Source organism: Paracoccidioides lutzii (genome assembly GCF_000150705.2).
Source record: "Paracoccidioides lutzii Pb01 unplaced genomic scaffold supercont2.17, whole genome shotgun sequence".
In the NCBI taxonomy this organism is placed as follows: domain Eukaryota; kingdom Fungi; phylum Ascomycota; class Eurotiomycetes; order Onygenales; family Ajellomycetaceae; genus Paracoccidioides; species Paracoccidioides lutzii.
The window spans coordinates 274235-289702 of record NW_015440963.1 but is presented as its reverse complement, the minus strand read 5'-3'; the positions used below and the strand labels follow the sequence as shown (position 1 = coordinate 289702).

The window sequence follows — 15468 nt, the reverse complement described above, 5'->3', positions numbered from 1 at the left end:
CGTATTTTTGATCTCAGTTGGTATTACCATATGATACCTGCCGACCAGTTAATACTGTGTCGTTTTCCAACTTCCTCTCCAACCTTCTAAACCAACAACACCGCCACCACCACCCCCATTACCACCACCAACCTCCGTCTCTACACCTACATAGACCAACTGCAAACCAGGACACCTTGCGCATGGTGTTCTTCGCTGGCTTGTCTCTCGCACCGTGGCATTCTTTACATTGAGTCGTGTTGCTGGCCCCCTCCAATACCTCTGTCGATTGTTCCATGGCAATCCCAGAACTGTCTTCGTCCATAAGTTGCTAACCAATTCGCTCCTTCAATCGCCTCCTGACTATCTGTCCCTGTCGCTGTCTCTCTATCCAACAAATCCCTTCTCAAACCTACTGCCTTTTTGGGTTCTCACACGCGGATTCTGTGTCCGGTTGCCATATCCTCACATTCATTAATTTCGGTCAAGCCACATACATCGTTACCTGTCCTCTCGTTTCTATCGATCTTTGTCGCGTTGGTCTCACCGCCCCCCTGACCCTTTATTATCCCCACGAGCCATCCCAACGCCAACTGAGTCTCCTTAATCACCAGTGCAATTCCACAAATGTCCGAATCAGTTTCTTGACCTATTCCCATTTTATGTTATAGGTGGATTACGTAGCCTCGCAATGGCTGTGGTTCAGTTTGGTGCAGAGGATGAGGCCCACATCTCGAAACCCGTCAGACGAATGCGATGGGCCACCCAACGCCATGCAGGTGCCGGCGGATCGCGAAAAAGACGATCTATATTGGACAGGTTACACCATGGCACCGGTTCAAAGGAAGAAAAACGGAAATCAGCCGCCAGCTCTTCGCCCCACAGCGACGGGTCGACGGTAGATGAAGGCTCGGTTGACAGTTCAAACCTCAGGAGGGTATTTTGCAACGTACCGCTTCCCGATGATGCAAAGGATGAGGACGGCCGTCTCCTAGCCAATTATTCGCGGAACAAGATAAGAACGGCAAAATATACGCCATTAAGTTTTGTTCCAAAGAATTTGTGGTTTCAGTTTCATAATATTGCAAATATTTACTTTTTGTTCACTATTATTCTAGCTGTGAGTTTTCATTGCCATCCCGTTTTATTTACTCGAACTCGCCAAACTGACCTGCTGCTAACTCGTTCAAAATTAATCATAGATTTTCCCTATTTTTGGCGCCACCAACCCTGGATTGAGCGCGGTACCCTTGATTTCCATTTTGACAGTTACGGCCATTAAAGATGCTATTGAAGATTGGAGACGGACCGTGCTGGATAATGAATTAAACAATTCTCCAATACATCGTTTGGTGGAGTGGAATAATGTTAACTCGGTTGAAGAAAATGTGTCTCTGTGGCGGAAGGCCAAGAAGTCGACAACCAAGACAGTAGTGAAGACTTGGAAGAAATTAAACGCTCTAAGGAAAGGCATACCGCTGGAGGACATTGAAAACGATATCCTCGCGGGACAACGCCCGTCCATAGAGACCCGTCGCACGCAGAGAAACTCCACTTACTCCTACAGAGTATCGTTCCAATCAAACAATAATGAGCCCATTGAGGAAGGAGGCGCCATTCAGATGACTCCCGTTCCGTCACCTAATGTGGACCGATTCAATTCGCAGCAGGAGGGACAATCTCTAGCCGTTCCTAGATCATCAACGGACTACTTATCTCCGGATCCACATCGTAAATTCGACCTCCTACATTCCGCCCGCGATTATGGAAGCGTGTTGAATAAGGCAAGACGGACACCCCAAATAGCAAGATTCAAGCGCGATTTCTGGAAAAACGTTCAGGTCGGTGATTTCGTCCGGATTTACAACGAAGAACAGATTCCCGCCGATGTCGTCGTGTTTTCCACCTCCGACCCAGATGGTGCCTGTTACGTCGAAACGAAAAACCTTGACGGAGAAACGAATCTTAAGGTACGGCAAGCGCTTCATTGTACCCGTTCTGTTAAGCATGCGAGAGATTGTGAGAAGGCCGAATTTACGATTGAAAGTGAACCTCCTCACCCAAATCTGTATGAATACAATGGAGCTATCAAGTGGAATAAGCACGATCCGAAGTTCCCCGATCAACCCGGACGAGAAATGGTGGAACCTATCACCATTAACAACATCCTCCTCCGTGGCTGTAGCTTGCAGAATACTGAATGGGTTTTAGGCATGGTGATTTTCACTGGTCTTCAGACAAAGATCATGCTCAATTCTGGCGCGACACCGACTAAACGGGCCAAACTTGCCAGAGATCTGAACTGGAACGTCATCTATAACTTTATCATTCTGTTCTTTATGTGTCTTGTTTCTGGAATCGTTCAGGGTATCACGTGGGGTCAGGGAAACAATTCTTTGAATTTCTTCGAATTTGGATCGTATGGAGGTTCGCCGCCGGTCGATGGGTTTGTCACGTTCTGGGCGGCTGTTATTCTCTACCAGAATCTCGTCCCAATCTCACTCTACATATCACTAGAAATCGTTCGAACTGCACAGGCCATCTTCATCCACAGTGACAACTTCATGTATTACGATAAACTAGAATACCCTTGCACGCCAAAGTCATGGAATATATCGGATGACCTGGGGCAGATTGAGTATATCTTCTCAGATAAAACCGGGACTCTGACTCAGAATGTGATGGAATTCAGGAAATGCACTATCAACGGCGTGGCCTATGGCGAAGCATACACCGAAGCAATGGCTGGCATGCAGCGCCGTGAGGGTATCAATGTCGAGGAAGTGTCCAAAAAGGCTCAGGAAAATATCGCCAAATCTCGAGTTAAGATGCTCCAACAGCTCCGCTCTATCCACAACAACCCATATCTCCATGACGACAAACTTACCTTTGTATCTCCCGATTTTGTTTCTGATCTTGCTGGAAATGCCGGTGAGAAGCAACAAGCCGCTAACGATCATTTTATGCTTGCTTTGGCTCTGTGCCATACAGTCATAACAGAGCGTACTCCAGGTGACCCTCCTAAGATTGAGTTCAAAGCCCAATCTCCCGACGAGGCAGCATTGGTTGCCACCGCACGAGACTGCGGCTTCACAGTGTTGGGGCGATCAGGTGACGACATCCGGTTAAACGTGATGGGTGAAGAACGCTCGTATACAGTTCTGAACACGCTGGAATTCAACTCATCGAGAAAACGAATGAGCGCGATTATCCGGATGCCGGATGGGAAGATCTTATTGTTCTGCAAGGGCGCAGATAGTATAATTTATTCTCGCTTGGCTCGTGGGCAGCAGCAACAACTTCGAAAGGAGACAGCAAAGCATCTTGAGATGTTCGCCAGGGAAGGTCTAAGGACATTGTGTATCGCAGAGAGAGAGCTTAGCGAGGAGGAGTACCAAGCATGGAATAAGACTCATGACTTGGCTGCCCAGTCACTCACAGACCGGGAGATAAAGCTCGAGGAAGTCTCCAGTGCTATTGAGCAGGAACTTACTCTTCTTGGCGGCACAGCTATTGAGGATAGGTTGCAGGATGGCGTCCCCGATACGATCTCCCTCCTGGCAAGGGCGGGAATTAAACTTTGGGTCCTAACGGGTGATAAGGTCGAGACTGCCATCAACATCGGATTTTCCTGCAATCTGTTATCCAACGAGATGGAACTGATAGTCTTCAATATCGATAAGGATGACCAAGGCGCCGCTGAATTTGAGCTTGACAAGAATTTGAGGACATTCGGCTTGACGGGTTCCGACGATGAACTTGTCGCTGCTCAAAACAATCATGAGCCCCCGGCTCCAACGCATGCCCTCATTATTGACGGTGACACCCTTAAGCTCATGTTAAGTCCTGAGCTGAAACAAAAATTCCTCCTGTTGTGTAAGCAATGTAAATCTGTTCTGTGCTGCAGAGTTAGCCCTGCTCAGAAAGCGGCTGTTGTACAAATGGTGAAGACCGGGTTGCATGTTATGGCTCTTGCTATTGGAGATGGTGCCAATGATGTTGCCATGATTCAAGAAGCGGATGTGGGAGTTGGTATTGCTGGTGAGGAAGGTCGACAGGCCGTCATGTCGTCAGACTATGCGATTGGCCAGTTCCGATTTCTGCAGCGTCTCGTCCTCGTTCATGGAAGATGGTCCTATCGAAGACTTGGGGAGACTATTGCCAATTTCTTCTACAAGGTATGATGGTATATTTTCCGGGGCTTCGTCGTATACGTTATTAACCAATTTTTTAGAATCTTGTGTGGACGTTTGCTCTCTTCTGGTACTCGATATACAACAATTTTGATGGATCCTATCTCTTCGACTTTACGTATATTATCTTGGTCAACTTGGCGTTTACATCTCTCCCTGTGATATTGATGGGCATTTTGGATCAGGATGTGGACGATAAGGTCTCCCTCGCGGTTCCACAGTTGTATAAGACTGGTATTGAGCAGAAGGAATGGACACAAAAGAAGTTCTGGTAAGTGTCTTTACCCCTTGATTCTGTGGATCCAAAATTTTGACATGGATTTGATAGGCTCTACATGCTGGACGGGTTCTACCAGTCTATCATATGCTTTTTCATGACCTACTTACTTTATCGTCCTGCCTCCGGAGTCACAGAAAACGGACTTGATCTTAGTGACCGGATGCGAATGGGTGTCTTTGTGGCTTGCTCTGCTGTCTTAGCGAGTAACTCCTACATCCTATTAAACACCTACCGCTGGGATTGGTTAACTGTTCTTATTAATGCCATCAGCTCCCTTCTCTTCTTTTTCTGGACAGGTGTTTACACCTCGGTTGAATCCTCCGGCCAGTTCTACAAAGCCGCCTCTGAAGTATTCGGCACACTTTCCTTCTGGGCATTAACATTGTTAACATTGACAATGTGTCTATCTCCCAGATTCACGATCAAATCACTCCAAAAGATATATTTCCCAAGGGATGTGGACATCATTCGCGAGCAGATAGTGCAGGGCAAATTCAAGTATCTAGATGAATATGAGGCATACGTCCCTCCTGCAGCGGCTGACTTATCTCCCGCATCCACAGACGTGGATAAACCCATTGACCTCTCGACAAAGCGACCGATATCCATGCCTGAGGATGAGCGCCCCATCTACCCGCCCTCTGTCGCTCCCACCGCGGCAACCCACAACCCAAGGAGCCAGAATGGGAGCGATGGAACCGGCGTGTCGAGCCTCGAATTCCGACACCAGCAACGGGTCTCGCTGGAACGTGGGCCTCTGGACCAAAGGTCCTCCTCGTATCAACGGGTTCAACGGTCAATGGAGAGAGCTAGGCATAGCTTTGAGGCCAGCAACGATTTTACGTCCGCGGCCATGTTAACTCGGATGGAGTCGACTCATACAAAACCATAGAAACTGTATCCGATTAAAGAGCAGTTATTTTTCCCCTCTACTTCAATCGAACAAACCACATAATCTTCCTATGATGGCGTGGAACATCTGTTTTTACCCTCTCCTTCTTATGTTACCCGCGTATATCTATATATATCTCTTTATCCGTACCTGGCAATATGATGACCCCCTCCACATTCCCCTTCACTGCGCAGTCGCTTTGTTGCGTCCATGGCTCGCCTCTTTTTCTTTTTTTTCTCTTTTTCTTTTCTTTTTTTCTTTGTTTATTCCCATTTGAATCCGCAAGATCTGCATGAGCGACAATGTCCTATCTACGGTTTGCTTTCCTTTGTCTTACGTCACACTTACTACTACCATTAGAGGCGTTTCTCTGTTTAACTTGATGCTTGATTTGTCTTTCTTTCTTTCTCTTCTTTTTTCTTTTCTTTTCTTTTCTTTTCTTTCTTTCTTTCTTTCTTTTTTCTTTTTTTTCTTTTTTTATTTGGGTTATGGTTCTTTTATCTTTTTTTGGGGTTCCTCTGTTGCAGCTGTGGTTGTTTTTTGTTTAATTATCGGCGCCTGGCTCTTTCTGATTCCCATAATGCAAGGTTTTATCTAACAACTTTTGTTCTGTGTTTTTGTTTTAAAGCCTTCCCCCCTTCTATTGTCCTGCCTTTGCCTTTTCTGGGCTTTAAAGCTCAATATATATATATTCCGTTTTATGTCCCATATCCTTTCCCCCTCCAGCCGCCGATAATTACTTTATACCTTATTATTATTATTGTTCTTTCCCTTTCCCCCCGTTTTGTTTCTTAACTGTATGTCTGTGTATAAAAAATATTCAAAGTTTTAATATCTCAATTTTACATTTTTCCTTTTCAAAGGCTTGCAATACCTATCTTCTAATTGTTTTCTGGCTTGCACATACAGACTCTTATCCCTCCTTAGCTAAGACTATCCTCCTCTTTCTTTTCTTTTTTCTTTTCAATATTTTGTGGTGGTTGCTTGGGTGACTTGTTTGTCCAGCGGGCGTTGGCGGAGAAACAGTCAATAAGGTATTGTTCTTCATGGAAGAAAGGAATGGGAAGGCAACATCGTACCCTTTCTCTGCCCCTAAAATACTGATAGGACTGATATTAATTTTTGGGGTTCGAGTTCCTCTTTTTCGAGGGTGGAGCTCCTGTTTGCTTGCCTCTAAGTTAGATAGCTGTTGACGGATGAAGATTTTGGGTTTCTGGGAGGGGATGGGCAACTGGAGGTGAATGAGATAGACAGATAAAGGTCAGAAATGGAAAATCAGAAATTGTTTGCGATGGGAGTTCGTTGTATGTAGTCAGGGGTAGGCACAAGGCGACAAATCTTGATGTTCAAATTCGGTTCAGCATCCATTTTTTTTTTTTTTTTTTTTTTTTTTTTTTTTAAACTAACGTATAAAATACAACTTTGTATTGAGTTGCTAGCAACCACCTAACTGACCCCTTGTCACACCATTGTATACAGAAAGTTATATGATAATTTCATTATGTAGTATTGAGACGTTGATTAATATGGACTTTTGTACGTAGCACTTGTTCCTCCAAAGCCGCCCATAGAGTGTATGGACTCTGAGTACTCAACTAACCCCATTGCTCCCGTTACTTGAACAATTAACCTTCATCGACATATGTAGTGAGGTGCCCTGTTCGAAAAGCGCGTTTTGACAGCGGGGGATATAGTTTATCGACCTCTTTTAAAAATCTTTCGCACAAAATAATCGACTTCTTCTGCGCTGTTCAATTGTGGGCTCCAACAAACCATCTTCCTTTTTTACAATTCTTGACTGATATTCAACTCCGATCAGACCGTTCCCACTTCAGTCTCTGTTTGATAGACTTCGTTCCAGCCGACTGTGGCTGAAGCAAGACCGCCACTTAATTGTCATGAAACCTCGGAGAAAGCATCACGCGGCTTTATTTTAAATTTAAGCGCAGACGCACGGCTGACCTTCCACTAGAGCTAAGAACCTTAAATTGTCACCTACAGTGCTAAGCGCCGTTAAACTCCGCGGCAAACCTAACCTCGAGCTGCCTAACGATTTACTCTTGCACTGTAGCTCAAGATCCAGCAGTTCCCCCTACGTCCTATCCTGTCATTCGATATATAACAGCGGTCCATTGCCGTTCCGGCTGGACGCAAAGAGGAAGGTAAACTGCGAACGTGGGACGCGCTGTTTTCACATGTGGTGCTGGCCCTAATTAAGGAAATAAATACACCGCCAAAATCGATTGCAGGGAGTATAGCAAGGAGGGCGTGATGGTCCCGACGGGGCATGCATAAGCTACGTGAGAGTGATACGAGGCATCCTTTGCCACTGACCCCTTTTTTGCGACATATTTTTTCCACCTTTACCTTTCCAATCTTTCTTTCTCTGCTAAGGCAAGCCGTACCGGTTGATCGGCTGCTTTAATCGCCCGGCAGCTTGGAGTCATGGCGGAGTGGGTGTCTATCGTCGAGTATGTTCTTATTAAATCTATTTTCCGGCCTTTTTCTCTTGCCAGGGATTGAGGGTTTCCTATTGTCTATTGTTCACTACGTTCTCGTTTCATTATCTACGAAGCTAGTGGGCAGTTTCAGGAGGCTAATCAAAAGCGAAATGTGAATGCCCTTTTCGCATCATAGGGAACTAAAAACCCTTGCGGACCAACTACATATGTTTTGCCCCCGTCAAAATGACAATGACATGGGGCAGTACAATGACGACTATATACAATCTCTTAATCTCACCGGCCTGGACGTGAAACCCAACATCGAGAACCTTGATCGAATTTCCGAGGCTACCGTGAGGCGACAAAAATTCCTATCATCCATGCGCCTACTTGCCTACAACAGCGATGAAATCCAAATCCATCAGCAATGGATCTGGAGCCGACTCGAGCACGACCTGGAAAAATGTGAACTGTGTGTCAAGGAATACTATAGAGGAAAGGGCTGGCTTATGGAGAATCTGCGCGAAAGCTACGACGAGTCTGAAGTCGAAAACTTTTCCAAAATTATTGATGAACGGGATATCAAACGAGTTGTAAAGAATCTGGATAGGGCAACTGAGACTTTGAAGGCAGTTTCTCCTCAACAGCGGAGTCTTTCCGTCCTGGACCGCGCGGCAATGTTGTCGATTTTTGAAGCCATGAGCTCATATACCATGGTGAATGATGATGAGTTACTTCGCGCGCATTTCGATGAGCCGTTTAACTTGATACAGACCAACCGGACGTTGAAAATGACCGAATATATCCCCGCAACCACTCACTTCCTTTTTAGTGATAATCAGGAACGGCGGCGTTGGGCAATTATGTCTTGGGGGAAAATAAAAAAACCTCCCACTACTCTAGAATTCGATTGGGCTATCAAGGAGCCACTTGTTGCAGCTATTCGTCGAGCTTCCTATGTGCCTCTCCAACCTGATCTTGTCCAGAGACTCTGGACAGGCGTTCATGCCATCGTTGACCGGCTAGGAAAAGAACAGATCACCCACAACCTCCGAGCTTTGGAAACTGACCCTTGTCGACTATCAGTGGATCACCTTGCCATCCCAACCCCTGGTTTGCGTCCGCTCTTAAATACTCTTCAGGTCTTCCTCGAGAAGTCACCAGGTGATTTTTGGGATGCGATGCAGGCGATTTCTCCGCAGGCTATTGTCGAGCAAATCTTTTCTAACCCTCAATATGATGCCTTCCTTCTTGAAACACCCGAAGATTCTTCTCTCGAGAAACCTTCACCTTTGAGAGATATGTTATCGTGGGTTGAGCCATTTATGGCATCACTTCAAGGGGCTCAACAACCTCAAGCATGTCGGGTTCTTGCGTTCCATCTTCTCAACCGCCTACAGGCCTCCCGCTTTCCGCCAGTATCTAGGTTTAACTGCTTTCGAGTCGGTCTCAACATTCTGATTTCCACTCTACGGACCTTCACCGACAACGAGTCTACTCGAGGCTCTGTTGCCAGGGTTGTTTTGTCTGATATTCTTGAAGTTATCAGTGATAACATTGACCATTTTCTTGAGCCTACCGAATTTCCAATCGATGGGAGTCAAGAGCTCTTAGCGGGGTTATGTGTGGCTGTCATTCGAAATGCCCTTGCGCTAGAATGTCAATCACTAAAATCTGACTATGAGTCTATCCTTCGTCAGAAAACAATGGCACATGGAGTGAGCACATACTCGGCTAAGATTTGGGATGCTGTGGTCCGCCATTTGAATGAGGATAACCTTGGACTCTCGAGCGCAGCTCTCATGGGTATCCTGCCCCTAGTTGGACTGGAGAAGTTCCCAACCAAAGGGGAGAATAGTAAAGAGAAAACCAATTTCAATGTCATTTACGGCCATTTGACGCACCTTGTCAGTCAGATCCTTGAACGGCTAGCTGATTTCAAGCCTGAACATTTGGATTATTTGTTCAAGAGCCATGATACCAATGGCTCGTTAATATCCGCGCTTTTCTCCGCCGACTTAAATACCTACCAGGCTGCAGTAGATCTTATCAAGACTATTAGTGGTCAATCTGGTCGTAAAGAAGCAATTTCGCACCTTCTACAATCCTTCTTTGCCACGACGATGTACGGTTTCAGTTTTTCATTTAGACGAATTTCCAATATGAGAACATTCGCATCCGCACCTCGAATGCTTAAAACTGGGACGGACATCATTGACGTTCTTTGTGATTCTGAAACGGGAATCCTCAGGACTCGGAAGCTTATCGACCGTGTAGAAGTTCTCGCGCTCCAAAAGCTTTGGGAGTTCCAATGGCAGGCTCTCACTACGATATTCCAACAAACGGAGGCCTGGCACATGATGGGAAATGATAGGATGGTTATGCTGGAATTTTGTAGAGATACTATTCAGTTTGCGGATCTCGTTTTCAACCAATTCAATATTTTTGCCAGCAGCATTGCCGAATTCAATCCCTCTGAGGCTAAATCGTCGAGTGAGAACCTGGTCAAAGCACCCGCATCAACCATGGAGTCGATGGTCAAATGGCTTCGTTTGAAAGATGATTTTCTTGCAACTACTCTTGTAGGGCTTGTTGCGAAGCTCCTCCGCCGCATGGGGGAATTGGAAGTAAAATTGGCTACAGTCAGTCTAAAGTACATTGAAGACGTCGCTCGATTCTCCGTGATCAAAACAATTTTAACAGCCCAAGAAAAGGCTGAGCTGGTGAGGGCTTTGGAGTCATACTATAAGAAGTCATTTCCAAGCGAGCAACTGGCACCGACACCAGCTACTAAGAAACAGAAGCAGATTATGATAACCGCCTATACAAAACCGGTCGATACTATTAGCATCTCAAGCTCGTCGTCTAAGGTTTCTGCAAGTGAGGGAGATGAATTTGGTGATCTCTCCGATGATGTTCTTGTGGAGTTGTCAAGTTCCGTTGAGTTTGACAAGGCCCGTATTGCAACGCAGAAGAAGTCACAAAAGCTAGCTGCTCTATCGGAGAAGAGCACCCTTAAGCCATCACTTCCCTCGGAAAAGTCAACCCATTCTTCAGAGAAGCCAACTCTTTCCTTGCAGAGGCCAACCTTTCCATTCCCTAAACGGGCGCCACAACCGCTCAAACCAGCTGTGAGTGTCTCCACCTTCCGCGAGAAGCGCGAACGGGAGAAGGAGGAGAAAAAGAAACGTGATATGGCTGAGCTTGCCCGTGTGAAGAAGAAGCTCTCCGTGCAGACGGCCAACCAGGGCTCTGGTGTGAGTGGAATTGGTGCTAATGGCAGCGGAGATCGCCCTGTTGAGAGTATGATGGTCTCAGACTCGGACTCGAGTGCCGATAGCGAAGGCGGAAATGATTCAGGTGTCTGCGGGCAACAAATAAAATCTAAGCCCGCTGCTGTGAGAGAATATGAGGAAAGTAAAAGGCATCTCCTAAACCGCCGAGGCCCTATTAGGAAAATCAAAGTTGCGCGATCTGCTAAGGATATGCGAGCGAGATTGTCGCCAGATCTCTCGGGTTTACACAAGACTTTGCTGGGCTGGGATTTCTTTGCAGATGGTGACATTCCTCCTGCTTCGGGTCGTACAGATTATGCTCTCGTTTCCAATACGTTTTCTGATGCCACGGATTACCAGAAAACTTTCCAGCCCCTGCTGATACTGGAAGTATGGCAGAGCTTTCAATCAGCTAAAGAAGAGGGCTCTTTTAGACCCTTTGAAATCAAGGTTTCAAGTCGCATTACTGTCGATTCTTTTGTTGAGGTTACTACGTTCATGAGACCTGCAGAAGTCAAGGACCTTGGATTGGGAGAGGCGGATTTGGTTCTGATATCCAAGTCAAGCGATCCAAGTTCTGATAGCAAAGAGCCCCACTGCCTTGCGAGAATCATTGGCTCGACTAAAAAGAAAGGAATGATAGAGGTTGGCTATCGTCTAAACGTCTCCACTCCACTCAACAGCTTCATTGCACCAGGAAACTCACTGTTTGCCGTACGAGTTATGTCGTTAACGCCCGTGGAACGAGAATATGGATCCTTACTGGCTCTTAAGTATTATGATCTAAGCGAAGAAATCCTCTCGGCTAGGCCGTCGCCTATCCTGAAGTATACGCCGGAGAGTTTGCAACCCATCATAGACACCTACAAAGTCAATCCTGCACAGGCGAAAGCGGTCCGGTCGGCTTTGGATAATGACGCGTTCACGTTGATCCAAGGGTATGCCCATCATTTTTTTGGTTCACTTGATGATTTTCATGCTAAGCTTTTTTATTTTTAGGCCTCCTGGGTCGGGTAAAACTAAAACCATCATCGCCTTGGTTGGCGCCCTGTTGAGCCCCATCCTTAGGGAGCAAAGTATTTCTCGCTCTAGCTCGTCGTCTTCAACTCGGCCTGCCTCATCGTCTTCAATCCAATCCACTGCCAAGAATACTCCAACTTTCAAGAGCAAGAAACTACTTGTCTGTGCACCGAGTAACGCAGCCGTTGATGAATTGGTGATGAGATTCAAGCAAGGGATTATTTCGACGGACGGACACAAGCGGGAGATCTCTGTTGTTCGTCTTGGTCGTAGCGACGCAATAAATTCAAATGTCATCGATGTAACTTTGGATGAACTTGTGAACGAAAAGCTTAGTGGAACTGCTCGCAAATCCGGCAACGAGAAGGACCTTCAGACGTTCTATCTGGAGCATAAGGATGCGTGTACCCAGTTCAATGGAGTTCGCGAGAGAATTGACCAGTGCCGCGTTAAGAGTGAACGCGTTCCCGAGGAGTTGGAACGGGAATTCGACCTGTTGAAACGGAAGAAAGCCCAGCTTAGTAAAGCTATTGACGATGCCAGGGACAGTAACCTGGTTGCAGCTCGCAATGCTGACCTTTTAAGGAGGAAGATACAGCAAAATGTCCTCGAGGACGCCCATGTGCTATGTGCAACATTGAGCGGAAGTGGTCATGAAATGTTCCAGTCTTTGGATATTGAATTTGAAACGGTTGTCATCGATGAGGCAGCCCAGTCCATTGAATTGAGTGCTCTTATTCCACTTAAGTATGGTTGCTCTAAATGTATTCTTGTCGGTGACCCTAAGCAGCTGCCGCCAACGGTGCTATCCAAGGTGGCATCACGCTTCCAGTATGAGCAAAGTTTGTTCGTCAGAATGCAGGCCAATCATCCGCAGGACGTTCATCTCCTAGATACCCAGTACCGGATGCATCCTGAAATCAGCCGTTTCCCCAGTGCTGCATTCTATGACGGTCGACTTCAGGATGGGCCAGACATGGATAAACTACGATCTCGAATCTGGCATAAGAGTGAGCTATTTGGACCTTATCGGTTTTTCGACGTCCAGGGACTCCATTCCAGCGCTCCAAAAGGCCATTCACTGGTCAACTTGGCGGAAGTCCGCGTGGCCATGAAACTTTACGAGCGGTTGACTACAGATTTTAAAATCTATGACTTTACGAATAAAATCGGAATCATAACTCCGTATAAAGGCCAGCTTAGGGAAATGAAGAACCAGTTTGCCAATAAGTACGGGAATTCGATCTTCACCATGATCGAGTTCAATACGACAGATGCCTTCCAGGGACGAGAGTGCGAAATCATTATATTCTCTTGTGTTCGCGCATCTGATCGAGGCATCGGTTTCTTGGCGGACATTCGTCGGATGAACGTCGGATTGACACGAGCAAAGTCATCACTTTGGGTTCTTGGAAGCTCGAAGTCACTTGTTCAAGGCGAATTCTGGAGAGGGTTAATTAATGATGCACATACCAGAAATTTGGTCACCCAGGGAGATATCTTGGGAATCCTGCAGAAGCCGCAGATTATTCCAAATATAGAACTCAATGATGTGGAGATGATCGATGCCCCGACGAGCGTGATATGCTCCCCGCCGTCCAGGCCCCAATCTACAACTCCAAACGATAATGGGAATAGTCGTCCGTCATCTTCCCTTTCGACAGGCCGCCTATCCAGTATTACTGAAGCTCACAACACCTCGTCCAGAGACACGCCGGGTCACAGTCCAAAATTATCTCCTTCAGCCGTACCCGATGGCCCTTCAGGAGGAAAATTCGGTTTGAACGAGCTCGCCATGTGTGGGTATTGCGGAAGCTACGAGCACATGACGCCAAACTGCGACAACCTCGCTGCCAAAATGGCCGCCCAGGGCTCCTGCCGGCGATGCGGTGACGCTTCCCACTCCAAGAGAGATTGCAAGGAAGAACGCTGTCTTCAATGTGGAAAGTTTGGGCATCTAGCTCCGGCATGCAAATCAAGCATTGTCCTTCCCAAGCGGCAGAAGGATAAAATTGCTCACGCCGAACGCATCCATGCTGAGGTTCAAAAGGTCAATCTCGAACGGCAGCGTCTAAGGCAGCTTGGCGATCATGACCCAAAGGTACCCCCTATCCAAGTACCCTCTAATATCGCCCCAAATAGATCACCACCCATATTCACGGCAACACCTCCAAAACGGGACCTGCCGAATCCTGAGCAGGGTGATTCTGGAAAACGGAAACGCATGGAACCAGATCCTTCTGTTCCACTGAAAAACGTGAAAGTCCGGAAACAGAATGCTCAGTTTAATGCTCAGTTTGCACCGCCTCCGACCACACCAATCGGCCCGCGAGGTAAAAAATTGGACCCGAATGTCATTGCTCCTCCTAGCAGTGTAAGTTCTATCTTCGTCATTAAATATACGATACAAGCTGCCTTTATTTAACCACTGTATGTTTGTATCTAGGAACTTGTAATCCCATCAAAACCTGGAAATGGATATCAACCGATTAACACTAAAGAGCAACAACAATATCGCAGTCCGGGCTCTGGGCCCGGACTCACAGCCGGTCCTGGTCCCATATCGGACCAACATCCCGCAAATGTAAGTTTACAATGTTACCATTTTTTCTTTTCTCTCCTGAAGATGCATGTGGCTCTAACAGTCTATTCCGAAAGACCGGGCTACCACCACCTGCATCTCCACATATTAATACATCATCTCCCCGTCGCAACATCAACGTGAGAGGACCGCCACCACCAATACGCAAAAAGAAGCCAACAAGTATATTCATTCAACCTAAGAGAAGGTAGAATCATTTTTTTATTGTCTAATTTCTTATACACTTCCTTTCTTATGTTGTATTTTATTTCGTTTTAGCCTTGTATTACTCAACCTTACCTTGCCTTCTCCTCTAATGCTTGTACATGAACATTGCCACGTATTGGCTTTTTTTTTTTTTTTTTTTTTTTTTTTTTTTTTTTTCCTTCTCATTTTCATTTTCATTTTATTTTTATTTATTTTTTTTGCCTGCTCAATCCCCTGGCCTTTGGTTTCTATTGTTTTGGATGATATTCCTTTATATTAGTTTTAATGTTTTACATCCCTCCTGCAACGATTTTACCATGCGAGTCTTTCGTTTCGTGCCTTTCTTCCCCGTCACTCTCACATTTCATACGTGGCATGACTTTAAGAATTAAATGGAGTAGAGCATATGAAAGAACCGCGAGCAAAGAAAGCATTTGGCCGGCGTTTGATACACAGGTTTTGCTGATTCCCAGCATTATTTTCTTCTTTTATTTGGCAGTGCTCACTTCCCCTTCTCCTTTCCCCCCACAGATAATTTAATGCTGATTCTATCGTTTTTCCTACATCAATTTTGGTTTAGATAGTGTTCAGAATGAG

General features: G+C 46.0%; 2 protein-coding genes across 2 annotated transcripts; both read left to right on the top strand.

Annotated features, from left to right (window-relative positions):
* Positions 1-670: 670 nt before the first annotated feature.
* Positions 671-5344, top strand: PAAG_06151 (phospholipid-translocating P-type ATPase domain-containing protein; the record flags this gene model as incomplete). Its single annotated transcript, XM_002791841.2, has 4 exons — positions 671-1099; positions 1182-4157; positions 4214-4443; positions 4501-5344. 4 exons carry the CDS (start codon positions 671-673, stop codon positions 5342-5344), a joined length of 4479 nt encoding a protein of 1492 aa, XP_002791887.1.
* Positions 5345-7961: 2617 nt separating this feature from the next.
* On the top strand, positions 7962-14776 carry PAAG_06150 (hypothetical protein; the record flags this gene model as incomplete). Its single annotated transcript, XM_015845804.1, has 4 exons — positions 7962-12001; positions 12063-14457; positions 14530-14667; positions 14729-14776. The coding sequence occupies 4 exons, from the start codon at positions 7962-7964 to the stop codon at positions 14774-14776; spliced, it is 6621 nt and encodes a 2206-aa protein (XP_015700030.1).
* Between the last annotated feature and the right edge of the window lie 692 nt (positions 14777-15468).